Source organism: Pagrus major, chromosome 1 (genome assembly GCF_040436345.1).
Source record: "Pagrus major chromosome 1, Pma_NU_1.0".
Taxonomy (NCBI): Eukaryota; Metazoa; Chordata; class Actinopteri; order Spariformes; family Sparidae; genus Pagrus; species Pagrus major.
In genome coordinates, this window is record NC_133215.1 from 36,434,763 (window position 1) to 36,455,168 (window position 20,406).

The 20,406-nt window shown below is 39.4% G+C and overlaps 2 protein-coding genes across 2 annotated transcripts; one reads left to right on the plus strand and one right to left on the minus strand.

The window, feature by feature from the left end:
• The first annotated feature begins 7,532 nt into the window (after window positions 1–7,532).
• On the plus strand, window positions 7,533–18,084 carry LOC141003751 (uncharacterized). Its single transcript, XM_073475233.1, has 8 exons — window positions 7,533–7,617; window positions 7,706–7,857; window positions 15,570–15,695; window positions 15,988–16,116; window positions 16,204–16,397; window positions 16,854–17,001; window positions 17,417–17,621; window positions 17,760–18,084. Exons 1-8 carry the CDS (start codon window positions 7,533–7,535, stop codon window positions 18,062–18,064), a joined length of 1,344 nt encoding a protein of 447 aa, XP_073331334.1. The 3' UTR covers window positions 18,065–18,084.
• A 15-nt stretch (window positions 18,085–18,099) lies between these two features.
• On the minus strand, window positions 18,100–20,084 carry LOC141005055 (uncharacterized). Its single transcript, XM_073476802.1, has 5 exons — window positions 19,754–20,084; window positions 19,407–19,597; window positions 19,130–19,226; window positions 18,783–18,988; window positions 18,100–18,559 (listed from the first exon to the last, which is right to left on the minus strand). The coding sequence occupies exons 1-5, from the start codon at window positions 19,771–19,773 to the stop codon at window positions 18,366–18,368; spliced, it is 708 nt and encodes a 235-aa protein (XP_073332903.1). The 5' UTR covers window positions 19,774–20,084; the 3' UTR covers window positions 18,100–18,365.
• Window positions 20,085–20,406: the final 322 nt, after the last annotated feature.

The window sequence follows — 20,406 nt, forward strand, 5'->3', positions numbered from 1 at the left end:
AATGGATTCAGTGATGTGGAATGAGATCGAGAGCTTGGTGAACTTGCTTACCGGTAACTTGCTTGTTGGACTCGCTGGCTTGTTATGTTAATTTAGCCTATTCAGCCTCCCAGGTATGTTCTTTATGCTATTGTATAGTTGAATAACTGTTAATGTGTTACGTTAACATACCGGACACCTATTAAGCCTGTTGTTCTGTGTGCTATTGTGTAGTTGAATAACTTGCCTTTCCAGATTAAATGTCTGTTCTTGGTCTTGGATTTTGTGAAATAAATTTCTAAATAAACTTATATATGTTTTTTTCCTCTTCATGACGCATTTTTTGACTGATGCGACTTATACTCCGGAGCGACTTATAGTCCAGAAAATACGTTATATAAAACCTGTTGTGAAAAACCTGCACAGGTTATCATATTCGACACACTTCTAACACAACTTTAAGCAAGTCTACAGGGAGTTTGACCTTATCAAATAGTAACAAACTCTTGAGAAGCAATACGTTTTGAATAATGTAAAGGTGACACCTGCTGAACTCACTTTTCTCTCACTCATTTACTGAGGGCAGTAGAAATGCTAAAATCTTTCCATAAAATCTTATAAACAATGAATTATCTACAGTCTGAAAATACAGAAGAGGTTACAACAGAACATCTTAAATTAAATTATAACGATGTGAACGTCCAAATTTATGAACTATAACGTCCTATAAACAGCGGTGTCAAGCACGCGCTGCACGCTCCAGCTGTGTCTGCAGCTGATGAAAATAGTTCACTGGTGGATGCTGATTCAGTGTGTTTCAGTATTTACAAACCAAACTGACCCGACTGACAGCAGCAGATGTTGAAGCATGATGCGCAAAAATGCACAGATGATCAGCTTTTATTGCGCTGTGGCAGAGACACACAGTATGAGCACAGATCTGAAGAATAAAAGATTCAATAACTTTGTTGTTTTTCTACTGGATGGAACAGAGGATGATGCTTTGTTTGAATGTGGGACTGACACGGAGTCTGACACGCAATATTTGCGCACAGTGACAGATCTGATGAAGAGTTTTTGGGTCTCAGTGAGCACACAGATTCTCACTGTATTAAACATGTAAAGTTACTGTGTTCTTTTCAAAAGCTTAATTGAAATTGAGTTCGGAACGGCGGGGTTTCGCAATGGAGGGGTTGTCCCCAATATTCAGAATAGCGGGGCCTTTAGAAAAAATGGGAAACCCCGCCATTATGAAGAATGGAGATCTATTTTTGGAAAGGCGGGGTTTCGAATAGGCGGGGTGTAACCTGATGAATCACAACTTTGTTTAATGCAGGTGTTATTGAAAACAAACACATTAAATACTTTATAAATGAGACCAAATAAATGTATTTATGCAGTTGACAAATTGTCTCATTTTTATTTCCTGTCATTAGTAAAACTATATACACATTTTAAATACTTTATAAATTAGATAAATAAGTGCATTTAGACTGCGTTAACAGGCTCTCTGGGTTTTTTCTTCCCACATGTGAGTCCAGAATTTGGATTGGGCATATGCTATATCTGTGTTTGTTTTTAAACGTGATACTTTGTTTAAACTCGAAATTTTGATCTGGTGACACTTTTGAAAGGATTGCGCACAGTTACCCCTCCCCCCCTCGACTCAGTCTTCAAACAAAGTTTCGAGGCGAACTCTGCATGAACCTAGCTGCTGCAGCAAAAATGGACAGACGTGACGACCCTGTTCCCTGCTCAGATACACACATTGCGAACATGGTGGGTAACATTAATAAACTTTCTAGCTTAATTTCATGTGGAAATGTATGTTTGGTGACTGTGAGTAGACATTGAAACACTGTTTCTACCGTGCACACTAGCTTTGTGCTGGTCAGTAGCATCCATCCAAACTAGCAAAAAACAGCGCTGCTGCTCAGGGGTATCTCCATGCAAATTATATTCGACACATGTACTGACTAATAAATAACTACGCTTTTTGCTAATAATATATTGTAAGATTTTCTGAGTGGTCTGACTCGGTTTTCATTCCTGGTTCTACCATGCTACCATGTTAAGCGGTTTGTGAAATAATATATTGTTTCTACAAAATGTGTACATGGAGCTTTTAGCTCTGGTGTGAACAAGTCTCCAAGTTTCAAGTGTGTTTTATTGCCTACAGTTGTTGGTGTAACACGAAATGGTGAAGGTCTTTCCATGCCGCTTCTGTAGCCTTTCGTTAACATCAGTAAAATGTTATGTAGACCACCAAATACTACATAGACATGAAGCTAATGCCCAATTTCCATGTTGTGTTACTGACTGCAAATGTGTGTTTGTCAAATACAGTGCTTTTAAAACGCATTGTTATAGACACCATAACAACCCATCTGTGTCAGAATTGGACATTATGCAAGGACCATATACATGTGAGATCATAAGTTGTCAAAAACAGTGCACAGATCTCAAAGACCTTCTTGCACATCTCAGGTCACATCTTTCCAAAAGTGAGTTGGTAAATTGTCCATTTGCTAAATGTAGCAAAACATTTAAAGTAAGGTCTTCATTTACTTCCCATATATCCAGGATCCACAAACATGCAACAGCAGGGCAAGTATCTGCAACATGTTCTGTAGAGTTGGTGAGTACTGAGCCAGCATCTGATGTGATGGAAAGTGGTACAGCTGAAAATGTCCCTGAATCTGTGGACATGCCAGATGATATTGATTTGAGAGCCTTGTACACACAAAATCTCTGTATGTTTTACATGAAACTGCAGGCAAAACACTTCATTCTTTCATCCACTATACAGATGATTGTTGAAGAGATAAATGACTTACATGATATTTGCAGTCAGCACACAAAAAAGCAATTCAAAGAGGTACTTAAAGCCAGAACAAACCTCTCTGACTCTGATGTTGATGAAGCTTTAAGTAGTTTGACAGATTTGCATTCTTCATGCATTCTCCTGGACAGATCACTGTCTCACCTGGAGAAGCCTGGAAGCACTGTGAGGATCATGTTCTTTGATTTCTCCAGTGCTTTCAACACCATACAGCCTGCACTTTTGGGGGACAAGCTGGAGCTCACGGGGGTGGACCAACACCTCACGACCTGGATCCTCGATTACCTCACCAACCGGCCACAGTATGTGAGGACTCGGGACTGTGTGTCGGACACAGTCGTCTGCAGTACGGGGGCCCCACAGGGAACAGTCCTGGCCCCTTTCCTGTTCACCCTGTACACTGCTGATTTCTCCCACCAAACACCCCACAGCAATCTACAGAAGTTCTCTGACGACTCTGCTATCGTCGGCCTCATCAGGGACGGGGACGACAGAGCCTACAGAGGACTTATTCAGGACTTTGTGGACTGGTGCCAGTGGAACCACCTCCAGCTCAACGCCGGGAAGACCAAAGAGCTGGTGGTGGATTTCCGCAGGCGCAAACAACCCTGCACACAGGTGAACATCCAGGGAACGGACATTGAGATGGTGACGTTTTACAAGTACCTGGGAGTTCACCTGAACAATAAACTGGACTGGACTGATCACACTGCAGCAACATACATGAAAGGTCAGAGCAGACTCCATCTGCTGAGGAAGCTCAGGTCCTTTGGGGTGCAGGGGGCACTCCTGACAACTTTCTATGACTCTGTGGTGGGATCAGCCATTTTCTATGGAGTAGTCTGCTGGAGCAGCAGCATCTCGGCAGCAGATAGGAAGAGACTTGATAAACTTATCAAGAAGGCCAGCTCCATCCTGGGATGCCCTCTTGACCCAGTGCAGGTGGTGGGAGAGAGCAGGATGATGGACAAGCTGTCATCGCTGCTGGTGAAGGAGTCCCACCCCCTGCAGGTCACTATCACCGCACTGGTCAGCTCCTTCAGCGACAGGTTGATACACCCCAAGTGTGTGAAGGAGAGGTATCGCAGGTCCTTCCTTCCTGCTGCTGTTAGACTGTACAACCAGCACTGCTCCCAGTAGACCTCACATGTGCACTGTGCAATACAAAACTCTACACATATCCACACACTTTCTGGTTTGCACTAATTGGACAATTTTTAATACCCATATTTATTATTTATTGTTTGTAAATAACAATACTAAACTGTTTATACTTACACTGTTCATAAATACTATGTCATATTGTAAATACCAAGTTCATATTGTAAATACTATGTATATACGAGTTAATTCTATTTCTTATCTCTTATCTCTTATTATATTGTTTATTTTTTACTTTTTATTATTGTTTAAGTGTGATACTGTCCTTTGGCTGTTGTGACTAAGGAATTTCCCCATTTGCGGGACAAATAAAGGAATTCTGATTCTGATTCTGATTCATGCAGTACTCCTCTCTCTACAGAATATACCAGGAAGCAGGTTTTCCTCAAAAACTTCAACTATGTTCACCCACAACCTATTCATCTAGGGACGGATGACAACAGAAGTGACAGGTATGTACAGTACATCCCTCTCAAAGAAACACTGAAAGCTATGCTAAAAGATCCTGTCGTTTGGCAAGAATGTGGGAAGACTCAAAATGTCCCTCCTCCTGGGGTGTTGATTGATGTGTGTGATGGATCAGTGTTCAAGACAAATGCTCTGTGTATGCAGCCAGGTAAAAATGTAAAGCTTATTTTATACCAGGATGCTTTAGAGGTAGTCAACCCTCTTGGCTCAGCAAAGAAAAAGCACAAGATAGTGGGGGCGTACTTCACACTTGCCAACTTTGAGCCATTCTATCGGTCAAGTGTTGATCAGCTGCAGCTCTTACTTTTGTGCACAGAGTGAGATTTCAAATACTTAGGACATGAGAGAGTGTTTTCAAAAATGTTCTCAGAGAGAGAGCTAGAGGATAATGGGCTTGTCACTTCTTCAGGTCATACTGTACGAGCAACAGTCTTGTGCATTGTTGGTGACAATTTGGGATCCCACTGCATTGGAGGTGATGCTGAAAATTTCAGTACCTCCTCTCACTGTTGTAGGTAATGCTTGGTACCCAGACAGGACATGGACAAAGTGAGTGTCAAGTTTCCAGTGAGAACTGTTGAGAGTTACAAAGAGGCAGTGCAGCTACTACAAGACAGTGAGACAACTGTAAATGGAGTAAAGTTTGACTCACTTTTCAATGGTCTTCAGTATTTTCATGTGTGTCAGCCAGGCCTTCCACCGTGCACAGGCCATGACATATTTGAAGGAGTAGTTGTCTATGACCTATCCATTTACATTCAGTACTTTGTGAAGGTAAAGAAATGGATGACTTACCAGCAGCTCAACCGGCAGATCAAACAGTTCAAGTACCTGGGTTCTGATGCTAGTTCTGTTCCTTCGGAAGTCAGTGAACGTGGCATTAAGGTTGGTGGGCAGGCAACTGAGAATTGGTGTTTGCTGAGACTTCTTCCCATCATTACTGGGGACAGAATCAAAGACACCCAGGACCAGGTATGGCAGCTGAGTAGCTGTTGAGTTAGTCTGTGCGCCCAAGATATCTGCTGGCCAAGTCAGTTTCCTTCAGGTCCACATACAAGAATATCTTGAAACAAGGAAGCATCTCTTTCCCTCTGAAAAACTTAAACCAAAGCATCACTACCTCCTCCACTACCCATCTCTGATCATGAGGCTTGGCCCACTCATTCGCTTGTGGACAATGAGGTTTGAGAGCAAGCATTCGTACTTTAAACAATGTGTGAGGAGGACACACAACTTTAAAAATGGTTGTAAATCTCTTGCAAACAACCACCAGCTACTGCAGTCCTACATGAACTCCAGCTCCTTCTTTCCTCCAGCATTGCAAGTGAAGGATTCCTCCCCTTACCATGCTGAGTTGTACAGCAGTAAGGTACGCAATGCTGCTGAGGAGAGCTTGGTCACACCTGACTTTATATCCATAGAAGTGCGCTTTCAGGGAACTCTCTATAGAAAGGGCTCCTTTCTGTGCCTTAAGAATGATGAATCTGTGGAATTTGGACAACTTGAGCTTATACGGATGAAAGAAAACAAAAATGTGTATTTTCTTGCGACACCACACTCATCATCTTACATGCCAGAGTATGGGCTTCATAAAGTTGGCGAATCAGCAAGGGATATGCTTTGCATCAATGCTGATCAGTGTCTTGATTTTTATCCACTGGCTGCATACAGTCTGCTTGCAATGAAAGTAATATCCCTGAAGCATAGTGTTTTGGATCTGTAAATATGTTTTCATGTCACTCGTCATTTATTCCCCCCTTTCAGACATGGATAGCACGCCAGCTACACTGCAACCCATTATGGATGTCCTCAAAGATGTTGGGGTGGAAACGCTTGACGATATGCAGCTTATCCAGATAAATGACCTTGCAGGCGTGCTCAGACCCATTCAAGCAAGGAAGCTTATTGCACATGTTAAAAGTAAGTCAAGGCTCAATCTGTAATATGAGTATATTGCCACCAGTGCCATTGTTGGTCTACTATTCATTATTATGTATGTCTCTGTGCTTTTTAGGTGTCTTCTCAGCTCAGACTGATGCAGCTTCAAGCATGGAGGAGGATTTCACAAGCACACCCCAAACTCAAGAAACACCCCGGGTCCCTACAAGCCCAAGCATCCCCTCTACTTCTCGAAGCTCATTTGGAAGCCCAGGCACACCTCAAACTCCAGAAACACCCTTTTGAGCCTCATTTGGAAGCTGCATCTCCTCTCCATCTGGTAGTGAATGCTCTAGTCCCACTAGACAACTGGGCAGTGACTGGCACTACAATTTTCAAGTCCCTTGGAACATGCTGCCAGCTGTTGTAAGGAAGAAATTACACAATCAAGAGCGGCCCACAACCATAGAAAGGAGGGAAGTGATTCGCATTATTACAGCTGAAATTCTTGCCACTTGCAAGACACCAGCGAAGAAGCACTTAAGTGAAGTTGCACGGAAGATGGTCCTAGAATATCCAAAGTCTTTCAAAGACATCATAGAAGGTGAAGTCGTTGGAAGCGGCTATGATTCTCTAACAAAACAACTTCAGTGCAGAGTTGATAACTACAAGAGAAATGAGACACTGGGTAAGAAGAGGATCATCCCAGATGACATCAGCACCATAAGTATCAGTACCAGAAAATAAGAACCAACGGAAAGACTCCTATGGCTGTATTCAGTGGGAATCTGGACCTGTGAATGTGGAAGCACAGATGAAGAAGAAAAAAGACATGCAAAAAATGTTCCTGGAAAATGAGAGGAATGAAAAACAAATAGAACAGTTAATCTCAGACACCTTCATATCTCAGAGAAATGACATAATGTCTGGTAAGGACACCTGGGCCCTTACTGAAGAATGGCCTCTCCTCTTCTCACTCGTTGACATGAAGGCACACTTCAAACTCTTGACTGGTGTCCACATCAGTGAGGGATTTGAGGCCTCAAAATTGGCCAGAGTCCTGGAATATTTTCAATCTCTTCCATCTCTTCCATTGGAGAAAACAAGCGTAGCTGCAAAACAGAGAGCAGAGATCCAAGCTGGAGGTGGACCCTGTGGGGCGGTATTGATGCTACTTTCACACTTCAAAGAGGATTGTGCAAGAATGTTCCACATGGTCGACAGAACATGCATCGCTGTGGAGGTTGAGACAGAACACCTGCCACCCACACCATGCATTGTTGTATGTGGTAAGTGCGAGGCAATAGAATGTGTGTGCCCTACATGCAAATAGAGGCATTTAAATGGGTGGATTTACTGATGCCTTTTTTTTCACAGGAGAGAGTCCATTGTCTGCAACAGCTTTCATGGTGGCAGCAGACCAGGAGGTGATGATGGATAACTTGAAGAGCTTCACCGACGCACTGGTTGGCATGTTCATGTGTTTCTACATCTTCAATATGCACTACCCAGTGGAACTCGGGCCAAAGGTAAGTGTACATGAATAATCATACACACATACACATGTATTCACAATATAACTCCTCTGTAGGTTAAGGGATATTTAGGATCTTTTGAAGAGGGGTTGTATGAGCTACTTAATACATAGTCAGTAGGTAGCTGTTTGCGTGACCCCAGTGTGGAGAAACATGCACCTGCGCTAGCATTAATGCTCAGCAATGTAATGCTGCAAACAGGGATGTAGTCTGTCTCCTACTCTATTCAACGTTTATATAAATGAATTGGCTAAAAACCTGGAACACTCTACGTCCCCTGGTATCACTGTAGAAAACACTCAAATCAAGTGTTTGTTATATGCTGATGATCTAGTTTTGCTGTCCCCTGCCAAAGAAGGCCTGCAACAACACCTGGATCTCCTGCACAGTTTCTGTCACACCTGGGCTCTGACTGTCAACCTGAACAAAACTAAAATACTGATTTTTCAGAAGAGGTCTGGGAATCACAGCCTTAAACATCAATTCTATCTAGACAAAGTCAAATTAGAGCATGCAAAAAATTACACATATTTAGGTTTCAATATTAGTTCATCAGGTAATTTTCAAACGGCGGTGAATGAGCTAAGAGACAAAGCGAGAAGGGCATTTTATGCAATTAAAAGAAACATCAAAACAGATATTCCAATTAAAACATGGTTAAAAATCTTTAAATCGGTAATAGAACCCATCGCTCTATATGGCAGTGAAATATGGGGCCCGCTCAGTAGACATTTAAAATTTACTGACTGGGACAATCACCCAATCGCGAAATTCCATGTAGAATTTTGTAGAAACATATTACACCTGCAGAGACACATCCCAAATAACGCCTGCCGAGCAGAACTGGGTCAGTATCCCCTACAAATTATAATCGAAAAAAGAACCATCAAATTCTACAACCACCTCAAATCAAGTGACCCCCAGAGTTTCCACTACAAAGCACTAAAATCCCAAGAGATAAACTTGGAGAAAAGCCCCCTCAGTCAGCTCGCCATGACTCTCAGCTCCCTGACCTCAACACCAGACCCTCAGGACAGACCCCAAACCATCCGGCCCAACCAAATCATAAGCAGACAGAAAGAGAAATACACCACCTACTGGAAAGACACCACAAAGAACCAAAGCAAAATGGATTGTTATTCAGCCTTAAACAGGCCAACACAGACAGACCTGGACTCCCAGGGAGGACAGACTCTGCTCGCTCTGCTCACAGGGAGAAGTAGAGACTGAGCAACATTTTCTACTCCGCTGTGACAAATATAAACAAATTAGACAAATGTTCTTCCCCAGATTTAAAAACCACTATGAAGAATTTGAGACACTTCCAGATGTAGACAAATTAAAATATGTTTTAGGTGAGAAACCGAAGTGCTGCAGACTAGCAGCTGAGTATGTGTCCTCCTGCCACAGACTGAGGGAGGACCACGGAAACACCACATAGGAGCAAACCACCACTCCAAAACTCTGTTTCTGTAAATATGTTGTGATCAAAATGATTTTCTTTTGGATGTTTTTTTTTTTTAAATTAATTTAATTAATATTATTTTATTGTTATATGCTTTGGCAATATAAGCACTGCCTTGTCATGCCAATAAAGCTATTTAAATTGAAAAAATTGAGAGACAGACAGACAGACAGGAAGAGAGAGACAGACAGACAGACAGACAGAGGAAGAGAGACAGACAGACAGAGGAAGAGAGAGGAAGAGAGAGAGACAGACAGACACAGAGGAAGAGAGACAGACAGACAGACAGAGGAAGAGAGACAGACAGACAGACAGACAGAGGAAGAGAGACAGAGAGAGAGAGAGAGACAGAGGAATAGAGAGAGACAGAAAGACAGACAGAGGAAGAGAGAGAGAGAGACAGACAGACAGACACCTCTAAAACTTCCTCCAGGACCCCCTAAAACTTTCTCCAGGACCTCTTCTGCCTCCTACAATAGTGGAAACATTTAAGAGGTTGAATGAAACATTGTTATAAGCAAGTATTTATTTATTACATTAATTACTTTACATAGAAAATACAGTCAACATGTTTATTACCCCACAAAGAAATGTGTTTTGCGGCAGAGATTTGAATGTAAACAAAGAACTAGCAAGCTATTTATCTATTAGCTAACCCCATTTAATAGTTCTCATGTCCATTACAGTTGACATTCATAAAAAGGCTATTATTTTTTCCTAACAAAAAGTTTAACTGCACTCTGACACCAATTTATAATTCCTGACATGTTCATAAAAAAGAAAATATGATTACCGTAGGTTAAAAAAACCCCTATATCTTAACAATATTTGACTTATCTTTTCTCTTTTCCCGGCATGGGCATTTTGCTATATTCTCCATTTTGTCTCAGCATGAAAAGAAAGTTCCCATCATCCCACCCAAACACATGAGATATCATTGGAAAGGCCAGGTCCTCTATAGAGCACATCAGGAATTAGTAGGGTAGCTCAAATGAGTCAAAAGATAAGACCAAAAACAATTTTTCAGTACAGTGGACACAAATGAAAACGTCATCTAGAGATTCGGAGTCTCACCTTCTTTTTCCACAAGTGCACTGTTCTCAGCGGAAATAGACATAGTTCTACAGTTTTAGCATCTTTAAATATGTAGAATATGTCAGACATGAAAAAATAACACCTGCTGTATCTGTTTCTTCTTCCTCTGTTTATTCAATATATCAGTCTCTACAGTATGGTCCATACCAGTGAAGTGAGCAGGATGTGATAATATAGAAATACGTTATACACCACTATCATTTATTCCAACTCTAGCAGATATCTACAGTACCATCAAAATATCACAAATATGATGAAGAATGAAGTTCGTTGATTTTCTGTCCACCAAAGTTTCTGAAGGTGTTGATGCTCATAGAACAGGGGTTTTCAAATTGTAGGCCTCCCCTTGGACAAACCCTGACTTTTTTTGTGAAAATTTGACTTTGTTTCAAAATAAATTAATTAATTAAATGTGTTATAAATATGGAGCTTGTCTGATTTTTCCTGTTCTGCTGTTGCAGATGTTGCATCTTTTGGAGAGACATAAGTTAGAGCAGCTTCTCTCTGTTAGCATTACATTAGATATCGCAGGCAGTCCAGATAGTTTTAGCCGCAGGCTTGATAGCAGGCCTGCTAAGTTGGCATCACTGATGTCAGATAGATAGAATGAATGAATGAATGATATCTTTATTATGGTATCCTGCATATTAATATGCCCAGCCCCCATGGGCTTACAAGACACCATAAGTCCAGATTTATAAACCAAAAAGGAAACTGATATATCTAATCAAATCTGATTTTCACCAGTAATGGTAGTGAAAACAACACCCATGATCCCACTGTACTTCACAGAAAAACCTTAGAAAATAATAGAGTACTTTCTGTAAAATATTTGTTTTTTTTTACAGTAGTTTTCAGTGAATTACTTTTATGTATGATGCATGTATGTTTTATTTATACCATTAATTACTCTTTTATAAAAACACTTTAAACACATGATTAATTACCCGCAATTTTAAGGAAAACACTTTGAATGACTGGTGATTTCTGTAATTTTGTATGTCTTCGTTATCATGGACAGCAATCTGTAAATTAATACCTCACATTTAATGTAAAAATACATTCAAATCTTTACAAATATAATAAATTGCCATTGAAAACATAATATTAACATAATCTTAAATCATGGTAAATTACCTGGAATTTTAATGGCAAAAATTTAAATTACTCCCAATATCTCCAAATCTACAGGCATTTCATCGTTTGTTTGAAAGTCAAAACCTGTAAGAATACAGAATACTTTCTGTAAAACTGCATTATTTAAAGTGCACGTTCCATAAAAAAATATTTTAAATTGTCTTTCTACAGTAATGTACAGTTAAAAAAAACATAAAATCACTTCAACCACGCATGCTAAATAACCTGCAATTTTTGTGGAAATAACTACGGATTTCTGTCATTTTATATACATTTCTTCATTACAATTATTAGGAAAGATCTCTAAAATGACATCACATATGACGTAAAATTACATTTGAATATGAAAAAGACATGTTAAGTTGCCTTTAAAAACATAATAATAATGTAATCTTATGGTTAATTATTTGTAATTTTAAGGGTAAATGTTTAAATTACTGCTAATATATGTTAATCTACAGTTACTGTCTTATTGAAAATGGTGATAAACCTGTAAAAAAAAATAAAAAAATTATACAAAATTACAGTGGAATGTGCACTAATACAATACCATATAAATGGTAAAAAATTAAATTACTCCCAATATCTGTAAATCTACAGGCATTTTATTGTTTAAAACAGCAACACATCTGTTACAATACCGAATACTTTCTGAAAAATTACATTATTTAAAGTGAACTTTTTGTAAAATAATATATTTTAAATTGTCACACATGCTTAATGACCTGCAATTTTAGAAAAAACACTACAGATTTCTGTAATTTTACGTACATTTCTTCATTATCATTATCAGGAAAGATCTGTAAAATTACATCACATTTTATGTAAAATTGCATTTGAATATGAAAGAAACATGTTAAATTGCCTTTAAAAACATAGTAATAATGTAATATTATATTATTGGTAATTACATGTAATTCTAAAGGTAAATATTTAAATTACTGCTAGTATCTGTTAATTTACAGTTATTACATTGTCTTATGGAAAATGGTGATAAACCTGTAAAAACATAAAGAAAATTGTATGTAAAATTAGAGTTAAAGATGTACAAATACAATAAATTGTCATTAAAAACATAATATTAATGTAATCTTACATTATGGTAAATTAACTGTAATTTTAAACATAAAACCTAAAATTACTAAAAATATCTGTAACTCTACTGGCATTTCATTGTTTTATTGGAAAACAGGACAAATCTGTAAAAAATTACAGAACATTTCCTGTAAAAATACATTTTTTTTTACAGTGTAGCAACAGTCCTGTGTTGTCTTTGAGAGAATTGATTGAACATTTGTATGCCCCATAAACACATTCAGATGTAACTTGTGTATGTCCTGTAAACACATTTAGTTCTCCATCCTTATCCAGTTTTCTGTAACTATTGTAATTTTTGCAGAGATGATGGAACTCCTTTCTTTTAGGCCAAGTACTCCAAGGTGTACAACAAAAAGTCCAGAAAGTAGAGCTTGTACACACTACTGTCAAAATGCATAGTAAAAATACTTATAATAACAACTGAATAAGGTAAGACTCTTGTTTATTAAAGTGCATCAGGTAAATTGTAAGAACTGTAATGGGATGGTTGTTTATGCTGGAAGTGTAAAGAAAAGGCTTTTATCATTTTCAAGACTTTATTCAAACAGTTTAGAGATAATGTAAAACAAGGAGTAAAAACAGAACAACAAATAAATAGGTGTCAGGCAGAGTTCAGCACTTGATGTGATTGCTCCAAACTTAGTCCTTGAATTCTGGCCTGTAAAGCAACAGATGAGCAACATGAGTAGATATTTTCATGGAACAGAGCTCGACTGTCCTCAGCATACTGTGAACATACACACTTTCAATGGTCAATACTTTAGACACTCCTGGACAAAACTGTACAGATGTCCCAGTTTAAATAACATTTTTTTTGAAGTACCAGCCCTTTATCTTTCTTTACATTTTTCTACTTACTGTGTTTATTGTTATGCATCAAAACACAAATTGAAATGGTGAAAAACTGCTTGGCAAAAAATGTGATTCTGATTAGGGCACTTGTGTGTCCAAGTTACATGCCTGGTCAATATACTGTACAAACACAAATAGTTGCAGGTGGTGGTTATCAAGAAAAAATGCCCCAGTAATGTTCTACTTTAGATGCTGACCTGCTCATGTGCAATCCTTGGGATCCCTGTCGCCCTCCCACGTCCACGTCTTCTGCCTCCACTTCCTCGAACACTGCTGGTTGTCCTCCTGTCGTTCTCTGACGGGATGATGTGCTTCACTCTGGCGTGTCTTCGTCATCTGAGTCAACTATGCTCTAATCGTGGACGCTCTAACATGCAAAACATCATATCATCATGAGTCCAATACAATATTCACATTCGTCTGTGAATCACTGAGGGAAACACAAAAATAAAACATGTAGTAGGCCCACCACTAATCTTGATGTTTTAGCTTTGCCATTTCTAATGTTACCATAGCCAGCTGCTGCTAGTTAACCAGCAATAAGTTACAACATCAAAATACACTTTTAAAACAATGTCTGAATGCTCACAAAGCTAGCTTGACAGCTATCAGTACTAGCAATGGCTATGTTGGTTGTTATTGTTCAATATGATAATATTAGGTGTTTACTTACAGGTGAATGAGACATAAGGTAGCTACGTGTTGTTAGATGTTGTGATGAAAACGATGCACTGGTACTCTTCTTCCCATCGCTCATGAGGACTCGGACTCCGTTGGCAGTATTTGGCAGTTGTCGGACAGTGTGCGTTCATGGTTTGGGGGGAGCGGCTTTGGAGAGAGACCTGAGTGCAGGGGGCGGGGTTTACTGGCTGGATACTTTCAAAATCTAGCCTGGGCTTGACGTTTTTTTGTTTTTTTTTCCTTTCATATTTTTATTTTATTTTCACAAATGATAGAAAACAAACAATAAACAACAATAAACACGCACTCAACAATAACACGTGACAACAACAAAAGCATCACCGACAAAAACAAAACAAGACAAACAAATTAAACAAAGCAGCAAAAAAAACAAAAAAAAAAAACAACAGCCACAATGACACTATGGTGTGGGGGGGCACAGTGCACACGCAAGTAATTTGGCGTACAGAATGAAGTAACCTTCTGCATACTGCACAGAAAGAAATTAAACAGGAAAAAAGTATCTGTGTGCTTGAACACCAAGGAAGGATCTTATGCTGACCCAGAGCTCGCTTGTATCCTCATCTAACTCCCTTAGGATGGAGGTGGCTCTTTCCATGCTTAAGAGAAAAAGGAATTCCTCCAGCCATCTAACTCTGGAGAAGCAGGAGGGTTTCCTCACCTTCCAGTTCATTAAAATCATACGCTTTGTTGAGAGGCACGCAAGGGGGTCCGTGTATCTTTTGGTCATTGGAATTTCCCTTCATGAATGGGAATTAAAAAACAAAAAACGACTGGTTTATTTGATTTTCGTTTTGAAACACAAAAACAAAAATTGAATTACGCTGAATTTTTCTTTTATTTTCATTTTCTATTTCATATATCAAAAATAAATTCACTAGTCAGCAGGAACGAAAAAGGTCCGTGTACCTTCCGTTCATTCTATTTCCAATTTTGAAACGAAAATCGAAAAACGAAAAAAACAGGCATTTTTCTTTTTTCAAAATATGTAGCAGGTTTTAAAAGACCAACCAGGAGCCGTTTTCTATTAAAATACAGCCATAAAATTGGATTTTGTGTTGTTTTCCTATTATGGATTTTTATATTCCCAGATAAACACGAAGAATCCAATCTATGTTAATCCAAAATGCAAAAATGTGGGGATTTTTTAACATTAAGCAGTATACCCGGACCCCGGAAGCAGTATTTTAGCCTTTTTCCCACGATTAGCGCGTCTTTAGCAAAACAGTAGCAGATTCGGTTGGCAGGAGTTTGAAGCCTGGGCGAGATGGTGTCTCTCGAGCCCTATGGAAATTTAATAAGAGAAATGATAGCTCAAAATCTCTCGCACGCGGACATTTCCACGAATTTATTACAGATAGGTGTGCAGAAAGGATGTTCTGAAATGAGTGTCAGGAGATTTTGTGCACATCACAACATTTCCAGGAGGGGACATGTATCGGACACACAATTGGAGGTTACGATCAGCAGGGCAATAAATCAGGTAGGTTATTTTGGTTTTCTTTGACAAGTCACATTTACATTTACTTGATTAGGTTTTTGGATAAATTGTACGAGTAGTTTTACATCATCTCCATACTTTTTACTTACTTAGTATACTTGTGAAGAAGAATGTACTCTTACTCCTCTACATTCGGCTACACTGAGCTAGTCGCTTTTCTTTTTTACCCATTCAGTATTCTAGGCAGCATTATCATCATTACACCCCCATCTGTTTTATATTTCATATTTCATGTTGACTAGGTTACATTTCACGGCTTATGTTGATTCATCAGACAGGGTCAACATATGGCCGAAAGATGATGACCGGGTACCTGTCTGCAATCGGAGTGGTTGCTGGTGAACGCCGGGTGGGGAAGATTTTGAGAGCAACTCATCGTCCCTATCACGAAATGCGCAAACGTGTAAGTATCTTTTGCGAGCCTTTAATGTTGTGGTATATGGTATAATGTATTTTACTAGCTGACTTTTACTTGCTTTTTCCCCCAAAGGGCGCACGTAACCTTAACCCCGTCCCCTACAGTGCAGAATACATGGGACACAAAGTCCACATCGACCAGAACGAAAAATTGGTCATGTTCGGAGTAACACACGTTCTCGCAATAGATGGGTACAGCAGTAAGGTCGTTGCCCACGCAACCATGCCTGTCAAAAATAACCTCACAATCTATGAAGATGTTTACAGGTTAGTACAGTGCTTCTCAACCTTTTTTTTTTTTGCTTTAATACCCCCTTCCTCTGATTTCTGATTCCAAGTATCCCCTAGGGCAAAAACACATTTTTCAAAACAGTTTTTTGTGACTTTTTCTGTCATTTTTGCAACTTTGTTTTCTTTTTTGCAATTTTTTGGACCCCCCCACACCTGAAGCCTACAGATGACTCTAGATGTGATTTATTAGCTGGAAAATACAATAGGGACATAGCCTGAAGCCTCACACAGTTCCACTACAAATTTGAGAAAAATAAATCACATCTAGAGTCATCTGCAGGCTTCTGTTGCACAATTTATTTAGGTATGTCATCTCATGTAATTGTGGACACAATGCACTCATAGATTGCAATATTCTTGATCTATCCTATATTGCAGACTTAACATTTGATGAGTCAACATTTGATTGAGTCATGTTTCACTATTTTATAGATCAGCAGTTCTTGAATATGGGATGTGGGACCAGGTCAGGGTGGACCATGGCCGAGAATTTTACTTGTCCCTCTACATGCAGGAGATGCTGTCTAACCACAGACACAACTTGCAAAGGCAACCATATCTCCAAACACAGTCAACAAAGGTGAGGTAACGGGTTCCTTAATGTACAAAATGTGCCTTGTTTATGCCTGAAATGAGACTATGCTTTGGAGATGTTACTCAGATGTTACGTACTGAACAGCAAAATAAACTCTAGCAGTGATTGTTATTGGAATATATAGCTAACAGAAAATATCACTTAACCTTAACCAGATGCACCCTTGAGTAGGGATGCTTGTAGGTACCCCTACACATCAATGGTCCTCCTCCTTGGACACCCAATCAGCCCTCTTCATATTGTCTGTTAATTTTTTACATCTAATATAATCCTATTTCCTCTCACCATGTTGATTTTGCAGACTAAATTGAGTGGGGATTTTTTTTTTTTTTTTTTTTAAATTGAGTGTTGGTTTTACATTATCCACCTAAAAAAAAATCTACCCTTTTCTTTTCTACAGAATCATACGGTAGAGCGAATGTGGGTAGAGATCAACAACCGGGTAAATTACCCATTGAAGGAGGCCCTCATGCAGCTGCAGGATCAGGAAGTCCTCAACATGGATGACAACATCACCAGATACTGTACATCTAACCTTACTGCTGAGCTGTGCAAGATTGGCATAACAAGAGCTGTACTTGCATGGAATGCACATAGAATCCCAGGTGAGTTACATAAAAAGAAAAAAAAAACATGTAACACATTACAGTCCAGTCCTTTTTTGTGAAGTTTTTCTTTATTTTAAAGTTGACTGTGAATTCAAACAATAGCTGCCATTGTGTGACCTATGCTTTGCTTCACAGGCAAAGGAACACCCAATCATTTGGCAGCAGGAGGATGTCCAAAAAAACTAGATGATGATTTGTTGCCACATGCCTCCCAAGCAGCAGACATGTACCAGCAGGATGTTGGCTCTTCACTTACTAGAGTCTCCTGTTTTGGAACTGACCCCTTCTCAAATGAGGAGGACAAAATATCAGCAGAACAACGATTTGCTGAGGGGTACCCTGACATTTCAGTTTTATTAGACTATGTGGTAAACTATAATTTTGCACCTTTTCAGGATGCATTGCTGTATCTGATAAACATTACACAACAATATGCATGAAAATGTCAAATAAAAACAAGTTGGTTCTGGATATACTGTATATTTTGTTACTTTCATTGAATTGCAACTAAAATCAAACACAATCAACAATACCAATGTTAAACATTGAACTATGTTCTCCACCAAGTGAACATATTTTTCTAAAGTGCAACATGAAATACTAAAAATATTCTGTATCCTCTACAGCTGTTGAACAAGTGCAAAATTCCAACTGACTTTGAACAAGGCAATTAGCCAGATGTACTGTAACAGAGGTAATCAGGCTTAAATCACAGAATGTGATACAATCACACTTAAGGGGTTAATCCATCTTAATTACACCACCCAGTATGGAGAGAACATTGTCAAGACTGGTCAGCCTGTGTGCATTGAAAGAGAACTCATCTGCCCTGCATTTGAGGCACTGGTTGGATGTCAGCATCCACTGGTCAACGCAGCTTTTGCAGCCAACAAAGCTTTTGCAGCATACGGCAATCACAGGTTCTTCCATTAGTCCTGTTTGATGAAGAAAATAAAAAGGACAATACACATGCAAGATTAGAGTTCATTATATTATTTTCTCTTTATCTACATATTACATATGTTTAAAAGCTTGGCAAGGGACTGTTTAACTTTAACATGCAAAAGTGAATTAATGTTTGATTCACTTGGACATTCAATTTGATCCTGCTTAAAGGTAGACTTTAATATAGACCAATCAACAAATTATGTTACAGACCTTTGCACACAATACAACCAAAGGCCTCCTTCATGTGTGTTATCATGGTGTTGGTCAGAACCAGCATAGCGCCGCTGGTGCTGCTGGCATGTGCTGACAGGTCCTTCATTACTGTGGTGACTTCACTCAGTCCTTGAGCAGCCAAGACCACTTCTTCTATTTTATCATGGACCTCCTGAAGACTTGTGGAGTCCACATCTTTAAGACTACAAGGAGGGACAAAAACGACAACACAAACATTATACAATATTCACCAGTTGTGTTCAGATAACCTTTTTTCTAAGAGAGATGGTATTAAAAACAGAATGAAAGACAAATATTAATAGGCAGTAACTCAAATTTTTTACCTCAGTTTCTTTCCCTTTGTTCCATGCTGGAACTCATGGAAGATCTGCTCTGGGACAGCAAGAAACTTTTTTGCATTTTGCTTCCAATACTTGGAGCCTAGCAAGTGAGGAAGACAAATCATTTAGCAGATATAATGTAAACACATTTGCAGCTAAACAGAATACTTTGTGGGTCAAAAAATTATGAGACAAAGAGAGCACAGTATTGAAGTAGATGGGGCAGGTAGTTGATCAAACAAACTATTATTATGTAATTACAAATTTTTTCAATTAGTACCTCTTGTCCCTTCGGAGTCCACGATCTCATTTCCCTGGGCATCAGTCAGGATGAGCGGGTCATCACTCTGCAGGGCATCATGTATTTTTGCAAGGATACCTGTGGTTGTTGCTTCAAACTCAAACAGTCTGAGTACAACCATACGAGTAGGCTTCAGTTTCCCCTGGCTGAGCTCAGCAATGAAAACAGACCTAGAAAGTGGGAGTGGTTTACATCAAGTCGAATCAATTAATTCCATCTCAAACACATAGTCTACATTACAAAAACAAATACAATTATGTTGATTTATTCATATGTAGCTTGCTAGTCAATTGTAGGGGCTGTGAACTGATGAAACTAGGTTGTACCTTTGGAAGGTGTTACTCATGCTTGCTCGGGGGGGAGCAGGAGCTATGGCCTGAGCAGGTGACCCTAGAGCAGCAGTGGGCTGTGCTGTACGGTGGAACTGGAAACGGTTCTGGCCTGACAATGGATGACTCTGCTCGGCAACTGGTAGACCAATATCATCCCCATGAACCTCATAGTGGCCACGAGGTCTTAGGTCCAAGCAGCTGAAATGTCCAGCCGATCCCGGGAATATCGCCACATTGTCATCATCAGTTATGTACAGGCTAGGAGCATATACCTTTGAAAGAAAAGCATCAGCTAAATGTTAATTACAGATATGTACAGCCTACCAAACATTTATTTTTATTGCAATGCTATTATTATAATATTCTATTGCTCACCCCCTCAGCTCGCACTCACACACACCCCAGTTCTCTCTCTCTCTCTCTCTCACACACACACACACACACCAGTTCTCTCTCTCTCTCTCTCTCACACACACACACACACACCAGTTCTCTCTCTCTCTCTCTCTCTCTCTCTCTCTCTCTCACACACACACACACACACACACACACACACACACACACACACACACCAGTTCTCTCTCTCTCTCACACACACACACACACACCAGTTCTCTCTCACCCACACACACACACCAGTTCTCACA